Genomic DNA, 26,384 nt, shown 5'->3' on the forward strand with positions numbered 1-26,384 from the left:
ATTAAAAATCAGCAGCCGATTAATCGGTCGGGCCCTAATTAACATCAACATTAATATGGCGCGTGTACCAGGCACTTCCTGTATGAGCACGCGGCTGAAGTCACAGACAACGTCAGGCAACACGTATCGCCGCGGGTCGCCAATCTCGTACACGAGCTGCTCGGCCGCAGTGCCAAACGACACCAGGCCACCCGTCTTTGGCGGTTTGGAGAGGACGAAGGATCCGTCGGCGGAGCATTCCACCACCGGGAAGCCGATGTTGTCCCTGACAGAGGTCACCGGGGGTCACGGTGAGCGGTGAGGCTCAGCCAGGTGGGCGGCGGGCGACTGCTCTCACCAGTCAGGGACGCGGTGCCAGTCGGTGAAGATCCCGCCGGTGCTCTGGGCGCCGCACTCGATCAGGTGGCCTGCCAGGCTGGACCACATCATGAGAAGAAGCGGTCAATATTGTCAGCCAGGCAGAATGTATGAGTGGCAACGAGTCAGCAAGCCGTTTTCTCACCTTCCGGCAGCTAGCAGGTCCAAGTCACCTTTTCCCCATCCAAACTGGGAGACAACATATTGTGAGCAAAGTGAGTTGCTGTGGCTTGTTGTCATGGCAACCACATCATTCAAAATTAGGGCCCGGATGATTATTGGCCTTCAAAGATCAGCCAATTGGGCCAAATGGCCAAATATTTTCCCCTTACAACGTTAACAAAGAAAGCCCAAGTTCCCGACGCTGTGGCAGTACCCTGAATACCTCTGACTGGACTCTCTCAAAAGAACATGAGACAATTGCAGCTCATTCAGAACGCTGCAGCTCGAGTTCTGACCAAAACAAAGAGATCAGAACATATTACTCCAGTACTTAAGGATTTACACTGGCTCCCAGTCAGCTGTAGAATAGATTTTAAAGTTCTGCTACTCGTCTATAAATCACTAAATGGTTTGGGTCCTGAATATATCCAAGAAATGCTTGATTGAGTACAAACCAAGCAGGGCTCTGAGATTTACAGACTTGGGCCAAATAGTGGAACCCAAGTTATATTATAAGACTTGTAAAAATAACACAAGATAAAAATATATAAAAGGTGAATGCTTTGCAGCAGTTGTAAATGAGTAAGAATGGTTTTATTATTAACACAAATCTTAACAATAACCTTGTATACATCATGAAGGTTTTTTGATATGGACTTGTCATTCAAAGCAGAGATATTAATAGCTAAAGTGGTACCCATTGAAAAGGAATTGGGCAAGGGGTCAATATTATGCATTCTATATATTTTTAATAAATAACGGTCAGATTATTCTGTATTTTTTCCTGCCAAAAAATTGGCATCGGCCACGACAAAAGCATATCGGTCGAGCCCCTATTAAAAATCCAAACACTTGAGTACGTACGCTGTGCATGAGCGGCCCCAGAGCGAGAGCGCTGTCCACGCAGCGGCCCGTGACCACGATGTCGGCGCCAAGGTCCAAACAGCGGCGGATGGGCAGTGCCCTGCACACGCATACCCACGCATTATAGCGCGCATGTCGGCAAGATGTGCATGCGTGCATGCGTGCATGCGTGCGTGCGTTCGTGCACGCACCCGACGTAGGCGTTCATGCTGTGCAGTGTTTTCGGCAAGGCGCGGCTGCCGCCGGCGTCGTCGGCCAGCTTGACCTCAGCGAGGCGGCTTCTCTGCGGAGACGGGGGTCAAAAAGTCAATAAGTGCATGATAATAGTAAAACAGTGAGTGCTGGTCACTCAAAAGTCAGCATTTGGGTGGGTGGTGGGAGGTTCCTCACCTGTGCCATGAGGTCGTCGCCTGTCACCACGGCAACTTTAAGGTCCAGGCCGGCCTTCTTGACCACTTCCTGTATGGCCGCGGCACAGGCGAGCGGGTTCACGCCGCCCGCATTACTGACCACACGCACGCCTGTGAGGACAAAAAGTCGATTGTTGTGGAAAACGGCTCCTCGTTGCTATGGCGACAAGACTCACCTTTCCTGTGGATGTCGTGGATGGACGGCGCCAAGGCTGCCTGGACAAAGTCTGGTGCGTAACCCAGATTCTACAAGGACGACAACATCATTTTGGAATCTCCTTCATCTCACACATACTCCCACTCACGACACACTTACAGGTGTCTTGGCCTTGGCTGCTGTGAGGAGGGACATGGTGATCTCACTCAGGTAATCAAACACCAAAAAGTTCAGTTTCCCGCCATGGACCAGCTGGGGCACTGTGTACGCACATTCATACATACAAAAACGCACAAAAACAAAATAACCTTGCATGCTAAGCTAGCATTAGCACGGCGAGTGGGGTGTACCTGAGGTGGCCGTGTCCCCCCAGAACCCCGAGGCGCAGCCGATGCGGACCGTCCCCCCCGCGTCACCACAGTTGTCCGTCAAGTGTCTGAAGTTCGCCAAGCAGCTGACACGGGCGCGCGCGATACATATTAGTGCCCTTCCGCGACTCGGCAAGCACGCGAACATCATCAACGCGGACGACAATTCAATAAAATAAAATAAAACAAAACAAAAGAAAGAAACGTTGGATAGTTGAGGGTGCCCTGGTACAAGCCTGAAGGCACTTCCGGTAAGTCTTCTTCGTCGTTTTTCAATGTGAAGCGCGACAGCCCACTTGTGGTGGAACGAAAATGTCGCTGCTTATGGCTCAGATACAGTTGAATTTTTTAAAACTATTTATTCCATCCATCCATTTTCTTGACCGCTTATTCCTCACAAGGGTCGCGGGGGGTGCTGGGGCCTATCTCAGCTGGCTCTGGGCAGTAGGCGGGGGACACCCTGGACTGGTTGCCAGCCAATCACAGAAAACTATTTATTAAAAAAAAACAACAACAACATTCTGTTCAAATATCCACTTTCATGAAACCCTTCCATGATGTAAACAACAACTTGTGTTCTGCAGTGCATCCATCCGTTTAGAAACATGTAGCTAAGAACTAGATGGAAAAAAAAAAAAAAAAAAGCTCGTCTCCAGTTTTTATTACTGTAGTCTTATTTTTTCTTTTTTTCTCTTAAGTTGACAGTAAACAAGAAGAAGGCATGCAGTTTATTTAACTGACATATTTGTTTATCCACTATGACGCCAAAGTAAAAACATAAAAATACATTTAAAAAATAAAACAAAATATATTTAAAAAAAATAAATAAAAAAAATAAAAAATAAAAAATAATAAAAATAATAATAAATAAAATAAATATAAATAATAATAAAAAAATCATGCAGCTAAGAACTCGATAAAAAAAAAAGCTCGTTTTCAGTTTTTATTACTGTGGTCTAATTTTTATTTTTTTATTTTAAGTTGACAGTAAACAAGAGGGCATGCAGTTTTTTTTAACTGACATTTGTTTATCCACGATGATGCCAAAGTAAAAAAATAAAAAAAATAAAATAAAAAATAAAATAAAATAAAGCATGCAGCTAAGAACTACATTTTCTTTCTTTAAAAAAAAAAAAAAAAAAAAAGCTCATTTTCAGTTTTTATTACTGTAGTCTTGTTTTTTTCTCTTTGTGTTTCTCTTGACAGTAAACAAGAAGGCATGCAGTTTTTTTAACTGACATATTTGTTGATCCACTATGACGCCAAAGTAAAAAATAAAATAAATAAATAAATAAAAACATTCAGCTAAGAACTAGGTAAAAAAAAGCTTGTTTCAGTTTTTATTACTGTAGTGTTATTTTTTCTCTTAAGTTGACAGTAAACAAGAAGGCATGCAGTTTTTTTTTAACTGACATATATGTTTATCCACTATAACGCCAAAGTAAAAAAATACAAAATAAAATAAAAAAATATATATAATAAAAAATAAAACTAAATAAAAAAATAAAATAAAATAAATCATTCAAATTGACTGATAACTTGACTGACTTTTAGTGGCATGCTGGACTTCCTGGCCTTTTTCTTTTTGGGCAAACTGTCACGTGAATCCCAAGACTGCTTCTGATGAGCCGGTATACTAACGACAGCCACGGGTTGCTTCTCTGCTTTGTCACGCGGAGATGCCGATTGCAACGTTTTCATGATGCCACCAGGGGCGTTGTCGCCCTCACTTTGCGGGGGGGCTGCAGTCGGGCTGGCGGGCGCCTTTGGCCGTGAAAGTGTCACGGTGCAGACGCGGGTTGGGGTTGGCGCTATGTCGGTTGCGGGTGCGTAGCGAGCTGAAGAGCTTGGTGCAGCCCGCCACCGTGCATCTGTGTTTGATCTTGAGGTCCACGCCGCTGTGGTGAATCTTCAACGTTCCTTTGGCGCAGAAAAAAAAAAAAAAGAAAAAAAAAAAAGCATACCAGTTGAGATCACATGACACCACACATTACGTGGCCACACCAGGTGATGCCTTACCTTTGTCAAAGAAGCTTTTCCTGCACAGGCTGCACGAGACCCGTCCCGTGCGAGGCCATCGGAAGGAGCAGAGGGTGGAGCTCGCGGGATTTTGGGGGGGGGGGGCGAATAAATTGTGGGGGAAAGAGTGGGATGGAGGGAGGGAGGAATAAAATGTTGGCCACTATGCCACCTGGCTCCACCCACTCGATCCTGTGAAAGCAAAAAGTAGGCAGATGTAGTGCTAATTTTGTCTGCCATTTTGAAATTTAGTCTCAGTCCAATTGCAGTCACACTTGTTAGTTTTTAATCACAGTTAGTTAACCTCGTCTCATTTTTTTATTGACTCCATCTGTGGTCGACTAGAAATCTAGCATTTTATTCTTTTAGTCCAAGAAAACATCATTTGATTCGTCTAGTTTTAGTCAACAAAAAGTGTCAACAATTTAGTCTCGTTATAGCGATTTTGAGTGAAGCAACCCCCTTCGCTCCCGGCTGTTTTACTGGATTCGGACTGATTTTCAAAGCCCACAGAATATTGTGTTCCATTTCAATAAAAAACATGCAACCTCCCTAAAGAAAGATTAAAGTCTCTTCTTTCATCAGGGGGGGAAAAAAAAAGTACGTTTCTGTTTTTGTTTTGCATCAATTAGCATTAGAATATAGTTTCATCATTATTTACAAATCTATTTAGAATTGTGAGTAAGAGAGCTTTTTTCAACGTGGCCCGGGTCGATCCACTTTAGTCTGCTGCCACCTGCTGGCCGTTTGTGTAATAACTACCATTTCGTCAACTGTTTTTTGCAGTTGAGAGGCTGCATTAAAACAAAAACAAAAAAAACACATACTTGGGATGCTTAAAACATTTAAAATAGAAGATATTTATAAATTTTCAGGAGCAAATGAGTTAATGAGGGTTTTAGTCTAGTCAAATGTGTGTTGATAAAATTATTTTTGTCTAGTTTTTGTTGATGAAATTAACACTAACGCAGATGTCATGATTTCAACACCAGATCAGCAAATCACAAGCTTGAAGTCACCTTTGCGGGGGCGGGATTTAATCGATTGACGGGCTCCACGGCATGGGCGAAAGTCAGCGTGTGTCGGAGGAGTAGCGGGTCCTCCTCGGGACTCCGGCGCCTTCCCGAGACAATGTTGTCAGGATCGCCTCCAATGAGTAGGTCACCACGCCGAGGCGACCTCACCGACTATGCGAATGCAGCATGTGACATGACACAGCAGACGACGACTAGCGAGCGTTGACATAACCTGAGCTGAACACTTCACTGGTTTGACGCGCCGACATGCACCCGCACCTGATTGGTCGCCAAGGTTTGACATCATCATACCTCATCATGCGCCGTCTGATGATCGTCCGACAAGTCGACTGCTTTGGACATGGTCTTGCCAAGACAAAGAACGGCAGCACGACGTCCCTTCAAGTCCTCGTCATCCCTCTCGTCTCGTTCGCCTTCACGACACGCTTTCCTCCTTTTCTTCGCTCGACTAGGCGCCGCCCACCCGCCTCTGATTGGACAATTGGCTTGTTGCAAACACGTCAAGGAAAGCGATTAGCGTGGTCTTGCTGTCAGTGACTCAAGAGGATTTACTGTGCTGAGCCGCCATGTTTCGAGGCAGTGATCCACTGAGTTGATACTTCAATGATTCCGTTTTATTTCTTTGTCAGGGGGGATTAAAAAAGACTTTGATCCTTGTGCTTTGCCTACTAGGAAAGGGAATTCGACTCAAATCTGCTGGGACAAATTTGGACCGCGGACTCACAATCGGTGACAGAACCTGAATGAAAACACCGGCGTCAGCGCTTCGGACACTTTTCTGTCCACGATAGCACCTTTTTTTTTAACTTCCCTAAAAAAAAACATGGAAACTGACTAAAAGGATAAGACGCTTGCATTTTAGCAAAGTCTCATTTTGTGTACTGTACGTGTGTTGCTTCATAGTATACGATACATTACAGTGTTCCCTCGTTTTTCACGGGTTCATTTTTCGCAGCCTCAAGGATTTCTTTACAGCATTTTTTTTTTTTTTTTGGTTTATTTATTTTTTTTGGTCTTTGCGCAGCCATATCTCTCGAACCCTACGCCCGAGCAGGGACATACGAGCATCCACGGATTCGTCTGGACGAGAACTTTCCAACGTCAACGTGTCTGTCCCTTCGCTGCACGACATTGCAATCCGGAGATAGAAGGCCAAAAAACGCCGGTGGGAGAACTTTTGAAAGGTGTTCTTGCTGGTTGTCTTTGGGCGGCCGTATCTCTCGAACCGTACGTCCGACCGGGGACATACGGGCATGCACGGATTGGTCACGACGAGACCTTTCCAACGGCATCTGTTCTGTCGCTGCACAACATTGCATTATGGAGATAGAAAATATATACTGTGCTGTATAACAAGTAAATTAAAAACATGTACTTTTAATGAAAAAATAACGAATTAAACAAAAAAAAAAGATTAATGAAAAAGTATTCATAATAAACAAAAAAATTATACCAAAACAAAAAACATAATAAATGAAAAAATATATATTGTATGCTTGAGCTGTATAACAAGTAAATTTAAAAACATGTATCCATCCATCCATCCATTTTCTAGACCGCTTATTCCTCACAAGGGTCACGGGGGGTGCTGGCGCCTATCTCAGCTGGCTCTGGGCAGTATTTTTAATGAAAAAAAATACTGTAAATAAAAATTTAAAAAAAATGCTGAATGAAAAAGCATTCATAATAAACTAAAAATCATACCAAAATGAAAAAACATAATAAATGAAAAAATATATATACTGTGCTGTATGCTGTAATAAATTAAAAAACAAAACATACTTTTAATGGAAAAAAAATGAATGTAAATGGAAAAAAGAACATGTATTATGAATGAAAGAGCATTTATAATAAAGTAAAAATCATACCAAAATGAAAAAACTGCATAATAAATGAAAAAAATATGTACTGAGCTGTATAAAGTAATAAATTGAAAAAACAACAATATACTTTCAATGGAAAAAAAATGAATGTAAATGAAAAAAAGAACATGAAAAAGCATTTATAATAAAGCAAAAATCATAAACAAAAAAAGTATATACTGTATAATTAAGGGAATTTTTTGTTTTTTAATTAACACGGATTTCCATTATCGTGGGTAGAATTTGGAACGTAACACCCGCGACAAACTAGGGAACACTGTACACTTGTTTTTTTCTTCAATGATCCGCCCACATTTTGGGCATAATGCAAGAGAAACAATGGCACCTGAGGTGTGTTATTTGTGTCCATTCTACTCCTACGTTGTGGTAGCTGTCATTGCAAAAAAAAAAAGAAAAAAAAACTCTCACTTTACAAAGACAGAATATTGGGAACGGAAACAAAGAATCCAATATTTCTTTGCCTTTTTTCTGAAGAAACTCCAATTTTTTTTGTCCAGTCTCTGTGTGGACCTGTGACCAATCAGCAGCCAGTGATTGGGGAACTCTAACCTGGATGACGCCCTTTCAAACTCTCACTTCCTGGATTTGGCGGCACCGATAGCGGGACAGTCGGACATCTCCTTGTAGGCGATCACGTGACGCTGGCGCCTGACAACCCGAGCCAAACAGGAAGTGAATTAACGGCATGTTGCATCAGAGCACCGTTCTTTCGGGGATATATATGTTTATCGTTACCTGTTGGCATCCTCCACGTGTCGCAGTCGCCTTTCCAGTCGCCGCCTCTCTTTGTCTACGCGCGACAGGTGCTTGCCCAGAATCGTCAGCGAGCGCTCCTTCCCTCTCAGGCGCCGTCGAGCCTCCGCCAGCGCCTGCGTGACAACAAAGGAAACGTGTCTGTCAACACAATCGACATCTTAGTAATCATAAAAATGCACTGATGTCGCTTCACCAGCTTGATGGACTCATTTTCGGAAACACGTCAGCCATGTGGAGACATGAAGCAATGGCATCGGCAAGTATAAACCAAGGTTATTTTAGGAAACAAAAACTAACGAAAAAACTAAAATTAAGAAAAGGTTTCGTTAAAAAAATAAAATAAAAACAAAAATGCTTAAAAAAAAAAAAAAAAAAAACTAAAAGAAAACAAACTGAAACTACATTTTATGTTTACAAAACTAAATAAAACTATAATTAAAGCGAAAATGTCCTTTGTTTGAGTCTTTGGTAATTAATACATGGGGATGATTTCAAATGTGATTTGAAGTTCGATATGAGCCGGAATAAGGACGTTTGAAATTGTGTCACACCGAAGTGAAATCATCATCAGAAAAGCACCTTCACCTTACATTTTTCATTTTACCATGTCGTTTATTAAATATTGTGCACAATACACAAGAAAACTAGTACTCAAACTAATTAAAACTAACCTAAAACTAAGAATAATAAATACATAAATAAATAAAATGAATAAAAACCAGGGTTATTATAGCTTTGGAATTTTTCATTTTAGTTTGTTTTGATTTTATTTTGTTTTTTAAATTTAGTTAGTTTTAATTAGTTTTCAGGGTAGTTCTGTTAGGTTTTATTAGTCTTAATTCTTTAATAAAAGCTTAATTTTAGTTTAGTTTTAGCTAGTTTCATTATTAGTTTTTTTTTTTTTTTTTTTTTTTTTAAATGTGTATTACTTTTGTTCAATATTTAAAAAACAGCATGGGAGCGACATCATCTTTTCTATTGGCTGCTGTGAGATGACTTCACTTCTGTGTGACATAATTTTCAATCGTCCTTATTTCGGTTAATATCAAAATAAATCTACTTAAAATCACATTTAAAATCATCCACAAAGGCTCATGCAGCAAATGAATTACCAAAGACTAAAACATAGGACATTTTTGCTATAATTATAAGTTAGTTTGTTAGTTTTGTAAACATAAAATGTTATTTCAGTTCGTTTTTTAAAAAGCTTTTTCGTTTTTATTTAATTTCGTTAACGAAATAGTTTTTTGAATTTTAGTTTGAGTTTTTTTTCGTTAGTTTTAGTTAACTAAAATAATATTGATAAAAACTAACAGAACCACCCTGAAAACTAATTAAAACTAAAAAGAAATAAATAAATTAAAAATAAATAAAAAAAAAAAACTCAAAACGAAATAACAAACTAAATTTGAAAATTCCAAAACTAAAATAACCCTGGCGCCTCATATAATCGTGCATGCGTGCATGCGTATACCTCCGCCATGCGCCTGAGCGCGCGGCAGGCTTGTTCCCGCTCGGCGGCGTGCGCGTCGACTCGGCGCTGCAGAGCGTCACGTAGGGTCAATTGCTCCTGAAGAAGGGCGCGAACTTCCTGTTCCCCGGAAAGTGCTTGGCGGAGGTTCGTGCACACGCTGTGAAAGTGCACTGCTGGGACCTGGACACACCTCAGCATATATGAGCATACATTTTCTCAGGGTCTACTTATTTCTGCAAAAATGTACTTTAATAAATTGTACTCAGTTATGCTGAGCACTGTATGTCAACACGGCTATATGCTTTCACCGTCCTGCAGGTGTCCTCTCCGCCATTCTCCATTCCCCTCAAATGGGCCACCTGCAGCCTCAGGCTCCGCCTCTCCACCTCAGCCGAGTGCAGCCGTTGGCTGAGGAGCAGGAAGTGCCGTTGGAGGGGGGACACCAGCGTCTGATGGCGAGTACGTAGGTCGAGAGGTAAGATAAAGGCAAACGTTTCAGGTTCATTCCAAGGTTATTTTAGTGGAAAAAAAAACTCAAACTAAAATTCAAATAAACAATTTCGTTAACGAAATCAAATTAAAACGAAAATGTTTTCTAAAAAAACGAACAGTTACTGAAACTATACTTTATGGTTATAAAACTAACTAAAAATAATTATAGCAAAAATGTCCTTTGTTTTAGTCTTTGGTAATGAATTTAATGCATGAGCATTTGGGGGTGATTTTAAGGAGATTTATTTTTGATATTAACCGGAATAAGGACGTTTGAAAGTGTTTCGCACAGAAGTGACGTCATCTCGCAGCAGCCAATAGAAAAGCACCAAAAGATGATATTGCACACAAGTAATCCACATTTAAAAACAAATAAATAAAATAAAACTAATACTGAAACTAACTACCGGTACAACTAACATAAAATTAAGCACTTATTAAATAACTAAAATAAATAAAAACTAACAGAACCACTCTGAAAACTAATTAAAACTAACTCAATTTAAAAGAACAAAGCTCAAAACGAAATAAAAACAAACTAAAATGAAAAATTCCAAAACTATAATAACCCTGGTTTTTATTAGTTTTATTTTTATTTTTTAAATGTTTAGTTTTAGTGTTTTAGTAATAAATGTTTAAAAAAAAACTAAAACTAATACTGAAACTAACTAAAACTAAACTAAAAACGAAACATTAAAAAACAAAAACGAATAAAAACTAACTAAAACGACAAATTCCAAAACTTTAATAACACTGTTTTTTATTAGTTTTAGTTTTTTTTAATGCTTAGTTTTAGTGGTGTTTTTTTAAAAATTGCACACAAGTAATACACATTTTTTTTTTAAATTAAATAAAACTAATACTGAAACTAACTAAAAGTACACTAAAAACGAAGCATTTTTTAAAAAACTAAAACGAATAAAAGCTAACAGAATCACCCTGAGAACCAATTAAAAATAAGTCAATTTAAAAAACGAATATCAAAACAAAATCAAAATTAACTAAAACGAAAAATTCCAAAACTATAATAACCCCCGGTTGATTCAAATACAAAAAAGGTGAGACCTTCACGTCACTGGGGGGCAGATGGCGTGGGATCATCTCACACAGGATTTCAGGGGCGGATTCTGATTGGCTCCCAATCTGATCAAGGAGACGGGCCAATCCGGACCTGGCCGCCAATCTCATGTGTGTCGTGGGACGATGGAGGTCGGCCATGCAGGCCAAGATGGCGGCCGACAGACGTTTGGAATGGAGCCAGCGGGCGCACAACGCGTCGCGATCCTCGTCGACGTCCTCCCCCATTAGCGTCGCCGTGACGACGCACACCACCGGACCCGCCGCGCTCCTCGTCTCCAGCCGAAACAACTCGGTGCTCCTCCCCCCGACGGCGCGCCACCACCGCAGCGCCGACACCGCGCACACGTACTTCTTCCATCGTGCCCTGGCCCGCGATCCCGCCGGCGCCCTCTCCACTCCATCTCCGGCCAGGGCGCCAGCCAGCCGGCGCAGCTCCTCTTCCAGCTCCTCCCTCGCCGCCAAGCGCCGGGCCAGGAGATGGTTTTGTTCGACAAGGCTGCTCAGACGGCGACGGGAGTGCGCCATCGTGCCGGCGAGGAGCGCGCACGCTGACAGGAAGGAATCCGACTTTCGGCAGCTCAGCGAGAGGAGGTCCTGCAGGATGGCAACGCCATGGTTATTTTAGTGACAAAAACAACGAAATAACAGCAGCTAAAATTCAAAAAACATTTTCGTTCATCAAATAAAAACGAAAATGTTGTCTAAAAAATGAAAACTAACATTTAACAAAACTAATTAAAACAAACTATAATTAAGGCCAAAATGTCCAATTCAGGCTTTGGTAATTAACTCATTGACTGACGGCCATTTTGACTGAACCAACCCCCTTCGCTCCCGGCTGTATTACTGGATTTAGACTGATTTTGCAAGGCCCGCAGAATATTGTGTTCTATTGCTATAAAAACATGGAACCTCACAAATGAAACAGAGTCTCTTCTTACATCAGGGAAAAAAAAACGTATATTTTTATCTTTTATAAAAAAGTGTATTTGTATCTGTTTCCACTTTGCAGCAATTAGCATTAGAATATAGCTAAATTTCATCGTTATTCACAAATCTATTTAGAATTGTAATTGAGCTTTTTTTTCAACATGGCCCTGGTTGATCTCTTGACTCTGCTGCCACCTGCTGGCCGTTTTTGTAATTACTATCATTTTTTTCACGTTCACTGCAGTTGAGAGGAGGAGGGTGACGATATATCGATATCACGATAAATCGTGATCCTTTGTCTCCTGATAGATTATCGATACGTCAACGCAAGTATCGCGATTGTGTGTGTCACTCAGAAGTGACATTATCTTGCAGCAGTCAATACAAAAGAACCAAAAGATGACGTCGTTCCTAGCCAACAATTTTGCATGCTTGACTTTTTGCTTCAATGGTGCGGCTCGCCTGCTTTTTCATTTAACTCAGCCGAAACGCAATGCTAGGTAAGAAATGTGTTACTTTTTTTTTTTTTCATTTTAACATGGTGTTTATTAAATATTTTACACAATGCACTTTAAAAAAAAAAAAAAAAAACTAAGACTGAAACTAACTAAAAATAAACCAAAATTAAGCATTTAAAACAAGAAAACTAAAATTAATAAAAACTAACAGAACACCATAAAAAATAATTAAAAAGAAATAAAAACTATCTCAAATGAAAAATTCCAAAATGCTCGTAACCCTGGTCGACGCACAAATAAAATATCACAAATGATTCACAAGTAATGGAGAGAAAAAAAAAAAAAAAAACAAAAAAAAAAAAAAAAAAAAAGAGACGAATTCCACGTGATGCCAGTTACCCGCAGCTGCGTGACGGTGCGTGCGTGTCGGCCGCTCCGGGCCTCGGCCTGCCTCTTCCCGCTCTCCCGAGTCCGCGCCATCACGAGATTGTGTCGCCGCCGCAGCTGGTCTAAGCGCCCGCTCTTCTCTTCGCACGCCACCTGCAAACGTGCCGCCTGCGTGGGAAGGAGTCTTTACTATTGCCATGTTTGTGATGTAAATTGCAATAAATTTTAAAAAAAGAAAAAAAAAGAAAAAAAACCCTGCGTTGAGTGGGGGCAAGCGCTAACTTCAATGTGATGACAGGCTCACCTTGTTGTTGGCCTCCCGGAAGTCAGAGGTTATTCGCTCCACCAGCTCCTCGATGAGGTCACACAAGTCTGAGCCGCTGAAAGTACCCAGCGTGCTTTGCGGCTCTGCCGGCACGCAGCCCGCCAGCAGGCGCTGGTAGATGCAGTGAAGGAAGGACGAGTGGGCCTATTACGCACACAGACAGAAATAAAACCTTGAAACCAATCAGAACGCAACATACAGGAAAAACACACGTATCGTATAATGTATGGACCGATTTGGGTCGGTACTTGCAAGCACCGATTCACATAAAATCAAAACGGTGAGTGAGCATTACAGATCACGCTGGATACATTCAAATGATTCATTTGAACCCAAATATTCTCTTTGTTCATGTCATGTCCTCCAACTGTCATTTTTTAATATATATATACATATATATATATATATATATATATATATATATATATATATATATATATATATATACTGTATATATATATATACACACATATACTGTATATATATATATATATACACACATATACTGTATATATATATATATATATATATATATATATATATATATATATATATATTTTTTAGTCCAATGTGGGTTCAAACTTGGAGCTCGTTCGCGCGTCAGGCTTTACGTTCTTGAAAAAACAACTGCACAAGAAACGACATTAACATCAATTATTATTCATTTAATACACTGAAAAAAATGGGGAGTGATATTTACTTGAAAAAACTTATAAAGGTTGATGCACTCAGAAATTCTAAGTAATTTTGAGAAGAAGTTTAACTAGAATTTCTTATGGAAAAAAAAAATTACTACTTTTTTTCACATAATTTACGAGATTTTTTCAAGTAAATATTAAAACCCGTTTTTTCAGTGTATTTACTGTTGTTCATTGCAAAGAACTTTGATTCACACTGTTTTTTTTTTTGTAATATTAACTGGTGTTCATTAATTATGCCTCAGTAATTGTAAAATGTTAAACCTTAACTTTGACTATTCCTCTCTGGCTCATTTGAATGAAATTATATTATATATTTTTTGTTTTATCTGTCAAGTTTTATATGTTGAAAGGTAATTGTTAAATTGATTTTTTTTTTTTTTACCAAGATTTTATGATTAAAAAAAAAAAACGTTAATTACTACTATCCAAATAAATGAATTCAAAAATAAAATGTAACAAATAAAAATAAATAAATAAAAAAAAGTACAAAAGCAAGCGAGAATCAACATTATCAATACCAAGTCAGTATCGATATCGGATTGATACAGGCACTAAAATATCGATTATTAATTAGTATCTCATTTTTGTAGTAGATTGCATGAACACATACAGTGTTGTACTTGAAAAATGTTTTTTTTGGTATGTTTTATGGTTTATATTTGTTGTATCATAATCTTTAATATCTTGTTTATTGAGGTTGAAAAAGCAGTGGTGAAGGCAGCATTGTTAGTACATTTTTGTATTTTTAGTTTCTGAAAAGTACATGAGAAAGTATTTGTTTAAATTTCTTTTCCTATGATCACTTTGTGTACTCTGTTTAAGAACGTTTAAAAATGTTTTTGTCATGGTTGTTTCTGGGGGAAAAAAAAAACATTGATAAATTATTTTCTATTTATCAATTAACTTTGTCCTAATTGTGTCCTTAAAACAACAACAACAACAACACAAAAACACTTAAAGGTTGCCTTCATTTTTATTTTTTTTTAAATGATATACCATCATTTTCAAAAAGTATCGATATCAGCGACACTGGCCCTGTATTTAAATTGATATCGGATCAATACCAAAAAATTTTCAATATTGCACACCAATACCGAAAACTGGTACCGGTATCAATTAACAGGTACCTTACCGGTTGAAATGTGAAAAGGTAACCCATCCCTATTTTACCTGTGACTGCTTCTGAAGCTCCTCCTTTTGCGCGGACCAATCGCGGCTCTCCTCTTGCAAGCGTGTCGCTCGCTCCCGCAGCTTGAGTGACAGCTGCTGAGCCTCCTGCAGCGCGCGCACGAGAACAGGTTGTTCAATCAAAAGTGTGACGGGGCCCGTCGGGTACAGCAAGTGACGCTTTTTTGTTTACTTGTAGACGTCGCTTCTGGTACGTCATCGCGCGTTCGAGGCTCTGCTTCTCCCCATCCAGTCGCTCGCACGCTAGCAGCAGATCGCGGACCTGCGAGGGACACGCAAACACTTCTTTTTTTGTTGAGCTTTTCTTAGTTGCAAAACAGCAGATCCCGGATCTGTTTAAAAAAAAAAAAAAAGAAACGTGGAGGAAGAAATTCACCTGCTGCTCAGTTACTTTCAGTCTGCGGAGCATCAAACGGAGCAGCTGCATCACGTCGGCAGGAGGACTCCGTTTCCCATCATCCTTTCCACCTGCAATCAGTAGGGTGACAACGCTGACCTGAATGCAGGACAGGCTCGCCGATAGCCCATACATGCGCGCCCGTGCAAACCGTTGAAGTCACAGGGCGGCCATCTTGCTACTCCCACCTTGTGAGCAGACTACTACGTACAGATGAGACATATGAAGCTCATAGGCAGTTAGTATAAGGCCGGAGGCGGTGTGGGTGGTGGGAGGGTTTGCTGTGGCTAATTTTTAACAAGTTAAAAATAATAATAATAATAATAATAATAATAACAACAATAACAAGTGGATGGTCTGTGCTGCTTTGAAGACCCCCTTTTTCTTTTATGGCTCAGTTCCTTAGACCCCAATATGAGATTTGGCAGAGGGATCTTTTGTTGAATTACAGTTATAATTCTTTAATCAAAAAAATATACAAGTTTCCTCCTGTAAACACCATGACCTCCTTTGCTCCCAAAAATGTATAGACACGTTATATTTAAAATATTGCCATGGTGCCAAAAACGTATTTATATGTTTTTATGTTGTTGTTTTTTTATGCTAGAGCATAAAAAAAAGGCTTTGAGGTCGCTTAAAGGGATCGTTCGGATTTTTTGACATGAATCTCAATTTCATCCTCACATCCAGTGTGTGCGATCAGCACTGACTTACCCCTGACAGTGTTCTGTGACACGAGTTCTGGTCCGGTGTTGGACGAGAGGAAAATAGTCCAGCAAGCTGGCAGGGGTCTCGGAAATAAAGTGTTTTTCTTCTAAAAACAATTTGTGTTCAAAAGCGTGATACATTTGCATCACAATACTCCTTTCCTGAAAAAAGTCAGACGGCATTACCGCCAGCCACTACTTTTCTGTTCGTTCGTATCACTGCGCACTGCAGCCAGCTGATCCTTCCGCCTTCGAAAAGACAAACAACTTCTAGATTAGTGCGCGTCTATCAGCTGCATGCGATGCGCCGTGCAGTGATACGAACAAACAGAAAAATAGAACAGGCGGTAATGGCGTCTGACGTTTTTCAGAAAAGGAGTATTGTGATGCAAATGTATCACTCTTTTGAACACAACAAGAAAAATGCTTTATTTCCGAGACCCTAGCCAGCTTGCTGGACTATTTTCCTCTCGTCCAACACCGGAACAGAACTCGTGTCACAGAACGCTATCAGGGGTAAGTCAGTGATGATCGCACACAGTGAAGGTGAGGATGAAATTGAGATTCATGTTAAAAAATCCGAACGATCCCTTTAAAGCAATGGTAGTTATTACCAAAAAAAAACAAAAAAACAACGGCCAGCAGGTGGCAGCAGAGTACAGTATAAGAGATCAACCAGCGCCATGTTGGAAAAAAAGCTCAAATACTCACAATTCTAAATAGATTTGTGAATAATGATGAAACTTAGCTATATTCTAATGCTAATTGCTGCAAAACGGAAACAGATACAAATACACTTTTTTTTCCCTGATTAAAGAAGGGACTCTAATCTTTCTTTTGGTAGGTTCCAAGTTTTTATAGCAATAGAACACAATATTCTGTGGATTTTGCTAAATCAGTCAAAATCCAGTAAAACAGACAAGAGCGAAGTCAGTGAAAATGGCGGCGAGTGAATGAGTTCAGTATATAATTTATACATGGATAAAGTTGTAAAATGTCCTCTTGTTTATGTTTAATAAATGTAAAACACCATAAATCATGCCATTTCTACAAAGTGCTGTCTCAAACGTTGTCCAATTTCGATACTGTAAATGTATAGGATCGTAATGGTGAAAAACGTTTCTTGGGAGGAACAAAAGACTTGTCCTTGCGGCTATCCAGTCATATGTACAGATCAAGCAGGCGGATGTGGCTTCCTGTAGGTGATAACGTCCTCGTCGTACCTTTATGTGCGTGCTGTTGGAGAGCCGCTCTGATTTCTTCTAGGAGTTTCCCACAATGCACCTCTCTCTTCAGCACCTGAACACAGTCAAAGCAATGAACTCTTCATGCCCATGGAAACATATTTATGGAGGCGCGCTTCAATTACGGTTGGTTCACTGTATGAACAAATATGTCCATATTTGTCAAAGTGTGCGCGTGCGAGACCTGTTCTAGAAGCAGGTGCGTGTTGCCGTGCTGCCTTTTCTCCTCCTCCAGTTTCTCAGCCAGGTCAACGGCGTTCCTCGTCTCCTCCTGGTAAGCTCTTGCCACATCTCGGAGCTCTCTTCTCACTTGCTCCAGGTTGCACTGCGCCTCCTGCTGGCCATGCCGCTCTACTGCCAGCGCCGCCTTCAATTCAAACAAACAATCGTATTCAGAATCACTCGCTAGGCACTATATATTAGGGGCGGCAACCTGCGGGTACCTCACGATACAATACGAAATGCCATACAAGGCCCACGATAACAATGATCTCACGATATGAAGATACCGCGATTATCGATACATTGGTCAGGTAATAAATCCAAGATCCATCCATCCATTCTCTTGACCGCTTATTCCTCACAAGGGTCGCGGGGGGTGCTGGAGCCCATCTCAGCTGGCTTTGGGCAGGAGGCGGGGTACACCCTGGAATGGTTGCCAGCCAATTGCAGGCCACACAGAGACGAACAACTAAATCCAAGAAAATATACGATAAAACTACTCCAGACTTAAAATATTAAACTGGTGTCTTCTTCACACTGAGTACTTTAAGTGTATTTTTTAAAACAAATACAAATGTCTTCTTAACAGAGATCACTTTCAGTCAACAAATTTGTCTTTCTTAAACACTATTGTCAATTACATAGTCCATTGTTTCGTTTTTATAAACTGTGAAACAATGTTTTTGTGTAACATTGAAAAAAATGAATAAATAAATAAAATTACTTAAATATTATTAAAGGGATACTTGACTCATTGAGCCATTTTCAAGTTAATATTTTGTCTCTAATTAATGTGATAACTTCATTATTTTTCAAGTACAATTAATACCTTTAAAAATCAATTTTTGATTACATCATCAATTGTGCTGAGGAAGTAGGTAACAACCAATCGTGGCTCAGTTTGCTGACCAACCCCAGAAAACAGGTGAACCATGATTGGTCGTTACCTGCTTCCTCAGCACAGGTGATGTCATCATCAGTCGACAGCAAGTAGAAAAATTACTTTTTAAAGGTATTAACTGTACATGAAATAATGAAGTTATCAAATGAATCCTTAAATGAAATTATCAAATGAATCCTTTAAATCCAACGAAATCAAAATTAATATTCCTTGGAAATCGTGTGCTTCAAAAAGTCCAAACATAAAATATGTTTTCAAATGTTAAAACTGAAGATATAATACACATTTTTCATAGAAATGTATTCAAAACTTGCAGGACTGATAAATACTGTATCTTCCACAAGGAAAACTCAGCTGATGAGTCTTCTTCACCTGAGGACTTGCATCCATTTCCCCGCCACTCTTATGAGGCGCTCCCCCTAGTGGCCCGCCAAGTATTTGCTCAATAAGTCATGAACAATGGAGCCGTTGTTGTGGCTGTGTATTAACTACAAATATCGTGATACTTGCGTAAGCGTATCGATAATCTATCGGGAGAGAAAGTATCACACTCCTACTTTATAGTGCTGTACAGAGTAGTCGGTTAGTGAAGGATTCTCAATACAGCCTAAGGTTTCGGTGGGGGCGTCTCACCTGTGTGACTTCCCACTTGCGTTTGAGCTCTAGGTGAGCCGCTCGCTCAGCCTTCATGTCGGCCTCCATAGATTTGCGGCCCTGTCGGAAAAGGAGATGAGTCGCCAAGGGAACCTCAGCTCACCTCCTCCACGTCTGTGCCGCCAACTACTTTATCTGCTCACCTGCGCCTCTTTCTGCAGTGCTACCATCCTCCTCTGCGCCTCCTCCTGACGCTGGAGATATATATATATATATATATATACACTGTATTAAACGGCCCTTCGTATATATTTTGTGTATGGTAAAGGTGCAAGACCTGCCTGCAGGAGTTGGTGCAGTCGTTCGCTCTCGGAAGTCAGGCCCTCGATCAGTGCGTCGCGTTCATCCGCCTCCTGCTGCAAAGCGAGACGCTCCTCCAGTCGGGCCTGCTGAGTCACGTCCAGAAGCTTCTGCAGGGATGCGGCTTGCTCTGACACACGGGTATATACTGTACTGTTACTATCCATATATATAACTGGTTGTGAGCAAAATAATTTGCAGATGTCATTTTAAAAATCCAGTATTAGCATTAGTATCAGTATTATGACAACAACAAGCCCTAATTTCCGCACCTGTGAGTCGGGATTAGGGATAGACTGGTTACCGGCGCCGATATTTGGCATTTTGACAAATATCGGCATCGGCCATTCTTGAATCTGAAGGCCGTTAAAGCTGGTATTTCACCGAGCAGTGAATACTTTTGCGAACGAAGCGAATTTGGGGTTTTCATTGGGAGTTGCAAGATGTTCACAGTCAGTTTTTATTTGTCGTAAACACATTTGGAACATATTCAGACAATTTTTCCATTGCAAAGATCTTTTGAAACGTGAGCGAATGAGCTACATTCGCATGCGTTTGTCACTCAGTGAGATCTTTTTATTTATGTATCTATTTAAATTTCCACTTTATAAAAAAATAAATAAAAATAAGAACTCCCTACACTTTTTATTTAAAAAAAAAATGAAATCAAGAAATTATGTTGAAATTTTAGAAAACTTTTTTTTTTTTTTTTTTTTTTCTATTTTACTGAAAATGAATATCGGCTTTGAAATATCGGTTATCGGCCTCCTTGACTACTAATAATCCGTATCGGTATCGGCCTTGAAAAAAAACATCGGTCTATAAACTATCTAAAATATCGATATAATGAATCGATATTCCTTTTCATAGCCCAATATTGATTCATAAAACCATGAATCAACACTTTTAATACAGCTTTCCCTCCCGTAAATTAATGTGTCAAATAACCCCCCCCGGTAAGAATTGGACATCAAAAACAAAACACAAAATGTGGAGGCATAATTATGTACTATGCAGTGTTAATTTTGACAAGAAATTTTAATTTAGTTTTCGCTATAGTCTTTTGACTAAAATGAATTAAAGTTATAGTCATCATTTAGTCATCTGGTTGTATTTTAGTTTTAATCAAATTTTAGTTGACGAAAATAAGAGCAATTTTAGTCGACTAAATTGACAGTTAAGTTGATGTTTTCCTTCAGCATACATTACAACTTTTATTCGGAAAATTAAAACACACCTATTTTTAACCCCGGGTTTACACCGGATGCGGTTGCGGTGCGTTCCGGCGACGCAAGCAATTAGATTACATTCATTCGAATGGTGCAGTTTACACCGCTTGCGTGTGCGTTGCGTGTCGACTGCGTCTCAGCTGCAGCGTGCCGCAGCCCTTCCGCAATGATAGACCTATTTTCTATTTTTGCCGGACGCCGCAGCGGTAGGCCTCCGGCAAATGGCAAGCTAGCACAAAACACATCGAGCGGGACAGGAAGACCGACGCAGTTTCAAAATAAATTTCCGGTTAGCTTTCAAGATAAAACACTTGCCAGCTCCTATTTCGCAAGCATGCTAGCAAAACGTGATGTGGGCGTAGACAGGCCTGGAGTTAACGGGCGATGTGCTCATTCACGGTTTAGACACCAGCGAACATGGACGAGGAGAGGTTTATATTGGAGGTAGAAAGCCAAAATAATAAAAGTCCACCTCTCTTTCTGCTTCTCTGTTGAGCACAGACTTTCTGTGTGGTTGTCGTTGTTTTTAATGCCACATGATTGCGCGCAGTCACGCGAGACACGGCGGGAAGTGGTCGGCGACGGAGCTGCCGGATCGCAGCTGTGCGGAGCCGGTGTGGATTGGCCAAAAAATTGACGCGTCCGGAGCACGCAGTCAAGACGCACCGCACCGCAGCCGCACCGCACACGCAACCGGTGTAAACCCGGGGTAACTGTCGTGTCACACACAAGACATTTCATACAACAACAAATTATTTACGGTTTTGATCAGGTCATGTTCAATAAAGCATACATGATACATGACTCATGTAACTGTACTGGATTCAATTATAAATGTCCATCGTCATATTTTTACTAATGCACCAAGTGGGGCTGCTCGATTATGGAAAAAATTAACACGATTACTTTGGCAAGAATTGAAATCACGATTATTCAAATGACTATTTTTTTAATTTTTTTATACAAAACAAGAAAATGTTTAAGCATTTAAGACCAATTAAAAAATAGAAATGACCATAATAATGTAAGTTCCTTCTGGACCAAACAGAATAATAATAATAAAATAATATATATTTATAATAATATTTATTTATTTATTTATTTATTTATTTATGTTGGCAAAAACTTGAAGTTGGAGTGCAGCTTGTGCACTGTGTAATAGGCCGATTTTTTTTTTGGTTCAAAACAAGAAAATGTTTAAACGTAAAAAATTAATAAAAAATATTAAGACAAATAAAATTCTTTGAAACGCTCTATGCCTAATCCTTTTGGATGAAACAAAATTTATTAAATTAGTTATTTTAAATTAAAAAAAAAAGGTGCAAATGTATACATTTAAACAACTAAAAATTAGTATTATTAATCTTTTTTTTTTTACGATTATACTGATTTTGTAAATGTGGAGTTAATAATTGAAATTGTAATTGAATTTTGATTAATTACACAGTATTGCTACTTCTGGGAATGTCTTCCATATCAAAATCAAATTGCTACTGCGTTGAAACCCTGAACAGAATCGAAAATTAATGTGAATCGTGAATCAAATCGGGCCCCCCCTAAATCAAATCAAATCGATTTTGGAAATCTGAATCGATACCCAGCCCTTACCTACGAGCGCTTCGTTGTCCTGGCACGCTCGCTGGGCATCCCCGCGGCTCACCGTCACCTGGTACTCAAGCTCCGCCCTCCGAGCTTCCCCGTGCTCCACGTGGGCCCGGAGGCAGGTCACCTCCGCCTCCAACGTGCGCAGCTGCAAAAAATACAGACACATATTGGTGACAGCGTCTGCCGCATGGTGTTTTTTTTGGCACGATGACACGTTCTGACCTGCTGGTTGTGTGCGGACATCATCTCCAGCTTTTCCTTCTCCAACTGATGGATCCTCGTCCTTGCCTCCACTTTGACTTTGCTCGCCCCTCGCTGTTCCTCTCCCACATCGCTACCGGGCTGCTGGGGGACGTCCGGCTCGTCTGTGCCGCTAAGGAGGGAAACCCAAACGATTAAAAGTGTGACGCGACCGTGTGATTGAGGTGCATTTTGGTGTCACCTTGGTGCCCTGCCGGCATTCAGGATCGTTGTTGCTTTCTCTGCCGCCTCGCCATGAGGCACTCTCCTTTTCTCATTTGGCTCGTCTTGCATTGTGGCTCCTCACGTATCAGCATCAACCACCACCAAGAAGCGTTCCAAATGTGGCAGGAAGAAGTGGGCGCAACAAAAAAAGAAGACTAACGCAGACGGACTTCCGTCCTGAGTGAGGATGCTGTTTGATTGCCTTGACAACAGGGCAACTGCTGAAACAAATGGGCGTAACACACCATTGTATCTTTGGAAAATGGGTGCAGCTCTTTGTCCGACGCTTTCATTCCCAACCTAACAAAGGCGGTGACAACAACTCGACATTTCCGGCAAAAAAATAAAAATAATAAATAAAATAAAAGTTTTTCTATACTACAAACACTTACTAATACTCACGAATATCATCATCATCAAAATGTGCCGAATGACCCAAAAGGCAGTAGAGGCCCATCCAAAGTTGTCAAATGTATAATTAGGCCAACCGTGGAATTATGATTACAACGTATCGAACATTGAACGTCTACATTCATGAGCAGGATTCCGCAGCGCTTATTTAAGCAGTACATTAAATTGAAGATTTTCAAACAAAAATAATTCGTATTGTATTTATATGGCTAAACCACGTTGTTTTCGTTTTGTTTTTGTACACTTACTGCTGAAATTGAGACAAAGCCGTTTGAATCAGACGCCATGTTTAGCGTCGTTAGGTCATTTCCGCATAATACCCCGAATGGCTTTCTAACCATCTACTTCCTCTGTGTATTTTGTTGGGAAAATTTCACATTAAAACGCCTAATGCCCTACATTTAACTCCGTTATTTAAACAATTTTTGGTTCACAATATTTATTTTAAGCCTCTTGATTTAATAACGACTAAAAGAAAATTGTCGCTAAATAATTACTATTCATAAACCTCGAGGACGCCCGTTTAAAATGTGAACAAGTAATATTTTTGTTTTACTTTATTTTAATTCTTGAATAGTTTCTTTTTTGTTTATTATCGTGTCTGTAAAGCACGCAAATTGGGTTGCTGATTTTTGTATTATACTTGCCCCCCCCCCCACAAAAAACAAACAAACAAACAACTTTGCACCTACTTCTGCAAATTGCACGTTTACAGTACAGAACTTTAAAAAAAAATCAAGGAACTAAAAGTATTAATCAAATCAGATTTAAAATAATTTAAATGGCTTTTTATGATGAAGCCTGTAAAAAGGTTTACAATGGCTTACATCGATTCTTTAAATTGCATGTATATGTGTGTGTGTGTGTGTGTGTATATATATATATATATATATATATATATATACATACATATATATATATATATATATATATATACACATATATATATATACATATGTATATATATATATATATATATATATATATATATATTTATTTATTTTTTTAATTCAAATATGTATTGTAAACAAACTACAAACACACAATATCCAAATGTGCCAACTTTTTTTTGATTCAACAAAACAAGACAAGCACTTTCCATTTACGTGTTTGACTGACAAATGCAACCATGAAAAAGCAATCCTACAAAACACGAAACATGTCATATATGTACAAGCATCATCATCCTTCTTCTTCTTATTGTCGTGAGGCAAAACGTTTGAAGAGACAACGGATAATGTGCAAAACATCTCTCCACACGTCACAAACATACAACCAGAGGCCATTTACAAGCAACACAAAGATCACTTTGAGCACACAGAAACACTTTTTTTTTTTCAGCACCGAAAAAAACATCTACTTCTCGTTTTTTTTGTTTTTGTTTTGCATGAATTTGGCCTTTCGGACATTTAGACAGCACTACAATCTTCATGGTTTTGTTTTGTTTTTTGACACAGTCAACCGCTTTCACCTCCTCAGTTTTGCTGGAACACAGACGCCATGTTTGCGATTCACACAATACAACATAGACACAGTGAGGTGGCAAACCTATTTGAGTGCCATGGAAGATACATTCTTACGCATAACGACGAGTGCCACTTTCAATGCGCAGTGTTCCCCTGTATCGTCGCGATTCACTCTTTCTTTCTTTTTTTTGCTTTGTTTTAAACATATCCTTCATCGTTTGCAAAAGTAGTCACCTCTCCCCAGCTTAATTTAGTCAGGCGAGAGCACTGTTGAATAGAAATGTAGTGCTTTGCCGCCATCTTGTGGCATCTATAGTCAATAATAAACTTTTTTTGGGCAGGGGGGGGGGGGGGGGGGGGGGGGGGGGGTCATTCACTACTTACAGAGTCCAGTAGGGGATATCACGAAAATATTTATGATTGCAATATAACGCTATACTATTGCATTATATTGAAATAACTATTGCGTTATAACGCAATAACTCTTTTACAGCCACACGTTATCAAAAAAAACTTTTATATGATATAAGGCTTTGATAATTCCCATCATCCTTGAAAACGTTCTATTTCCTCAGATTTCGTCATGTTTCATTGTAATTTCATACACCGACAGCCCATTGAAAAGAGGTACAATGCTGCCATCTGCTGGCCAAAGTAAGTGAGTGTTTTTGATTCCACAACCCATTGACCAGGCAGCGATGCACTTGGACATTGCACTGCACATTGATGAGAGAGGGGGAAAAAAAAAAATAAAAATAAAAAAATAAAAAATAAAAAAAACTTATTTGACATCATTTAACGTTTATGGCGGCATACATTGTGATTTTACTCATCGTTATTAAACGTTTTTGGCGGTCAAAGAGATAATTTGAGATATAACACAATAGCATTGCAATATTACGCAATAGTTTTGCTTGATAACTAGGGGTGTCAAATTTAGTGCGTTAATTTTGAATTAATTTAAAGTTCCTTTAATCAAACTTTTTTTTTTTTTTTTTTTACGCACGATTAATAGCTGCTCCTTAATCGGAAAGCTTGTATTGGGGGAATTCCAGTTGGAAAAAATTTAGCAGTAATAAATTTTAATAATAATGCATATATTTAGGGGGTTAAGTTGTATTTTGCTATTTTAAAAATGTGCAGAATTTCACAAAATTAGATAGCTCCTATTATGAAAAGAAAAATGCACTGTGCTGTCACCGTCTTACAAAAGCAATTAAAATATTTTCCCCACTTTTATGTTAACAAAAGTATGAAAATTTAAGAAACAATTATTGTACATTTAGAACAGATATAAAATGTGTGATTAATCGTGAGCTAACTATTGAAGTCACGCAATTAATTACGATTACAAATTTTAATCGCCTAACACCCCTAGTTATGACGCAATACGTTTTGCAAAACTATTGCGAAATAGTGCAAATTATTTGCGAGACATTCCACTTGCGGGTCATTTGCAACAAAGCTTGGCTATTATTAACACGACGATTGTTTTGTTAATTCGCTTTTAGTGTATGTATAAATATAACAATAAAACAAATAGAATTATGTATTGCAATCATGAATATTTTTGCGACGTCCCCTACCGGGCTCCGTATTTACTCAAATATTAGTGGGAGGAACACTGTAGTACTCGAGCTCCGTTGTGAAGAGGAAAAGCGTAAGGAATGCGACGGCTCGTCTGGACTGCCTAAAAGCGCAACACGTGTGCAGGATGGAGGAGGGGTCAAAGGTC

At 39.5% G+C, this 26,384-nt stretch overlaps 2 protein-coding genes across 10 annotated transcripts in view; both read right to left on the reverse strand.

Moving 5' to 3' along the window:
- Window positions 1-2,657: 2,657 nt before the first annotated feature.
- On the reverse strand, window positions 2,658-23,505 carry ccdc171 (coiled-coil domain containing 171). 9 transcript variants are annotated; one of them, XM_077499404.1, is made up of 21 exons: window positions 22,750-23,500; window positions 22,530-22,680; window positions 22,311-22,452; window positions 19,455-19,603; window positions 19,317-19,367; window positions 19,153-19,233; window positions 17,581-17,763; window positions 17,376-17,451; window positions 15,425-15,516; window positions 15,221-15,310; window positions 15,031-15,135; window positions 13,139-13,303; window positions 12,847-13,002; window positions 11,045-11,653; window positions 9,796-9,936; window positions 9,488-9,667; window positions 7,993-8,126; window positions 5,357-7,905; window positions 4,338-4,529; window positions 3,867-4,238; window positions 2,658-2,808 (listed from the first exon to the last, which is right to left on the reverse strand). In XM_077499404.1, the coding sequence occupies exons 1-18, from the start codon at window positions 22,839-22,841 to the stop codon at window positions 7,830-7,832; spliced, it is 2,673 nt and encodes an 890-aa protein (XP_077355530.1). In that variant the 5' UTR covers window positions 22,842-23,500; the 3' UTR covers window positions 2,658-2,808; window positions 3,867-4,238; window positions 4,338-4,529; window positions 5,357-7,829. The 9 variants fall into 9 exon arrangements, with proteins under 9 accessions (XP_077355530.1, XP_077355531.1, XP_077355534.1 ...); XM_077499405.1 differs by lacking the exon at window positions 2,658-2,808 and having other exon boundaries at window positions 2,965-4,238; window positions 22,750-22,990; window positions 23,432-23,505; XM_077499408.1 differs by lacking the exon at window positions 2,658-2,808 and having other exon boundaries at window positions 2,965-4,238; window positions 22,750-22,993; window positions 23,432-23,504.
- Window positions 23,506-25,008: 1,503 nt separating this feature from the next.
- pacs1b (phosphofurin acidic cluster sorting protein 1b) overlaps window positions 25,009-26,384 on the reverse strand; it is a 19,677-nt gene continuing 18,301 nt past the window's right edge. Inside the window, exon 24 of the mRNA XM_077500181.1 lies at window positions 25,009-26,384. This exon is cut by the window's right edge and continues 129 nt beyond it. The gene's annotated coding sequence lies outside the window, so the exon portion shown is untranslated.

Source organism: Festucalex cinctus, chromosome 16 (genome assembly GCF_051991245.1).
Source record: "Festucalex cinctus isolate MCC-2025b chromosome 16, RoL_Fcin_1.0, whole genome shotgun sequence".
Classification (NCBI taxonomy): Eukaryota; Metazoa; Chordata; class Actinopteri; order Syngnathiformes; family Syngnathidae; genus Festucalex; species Festucalex cinctus.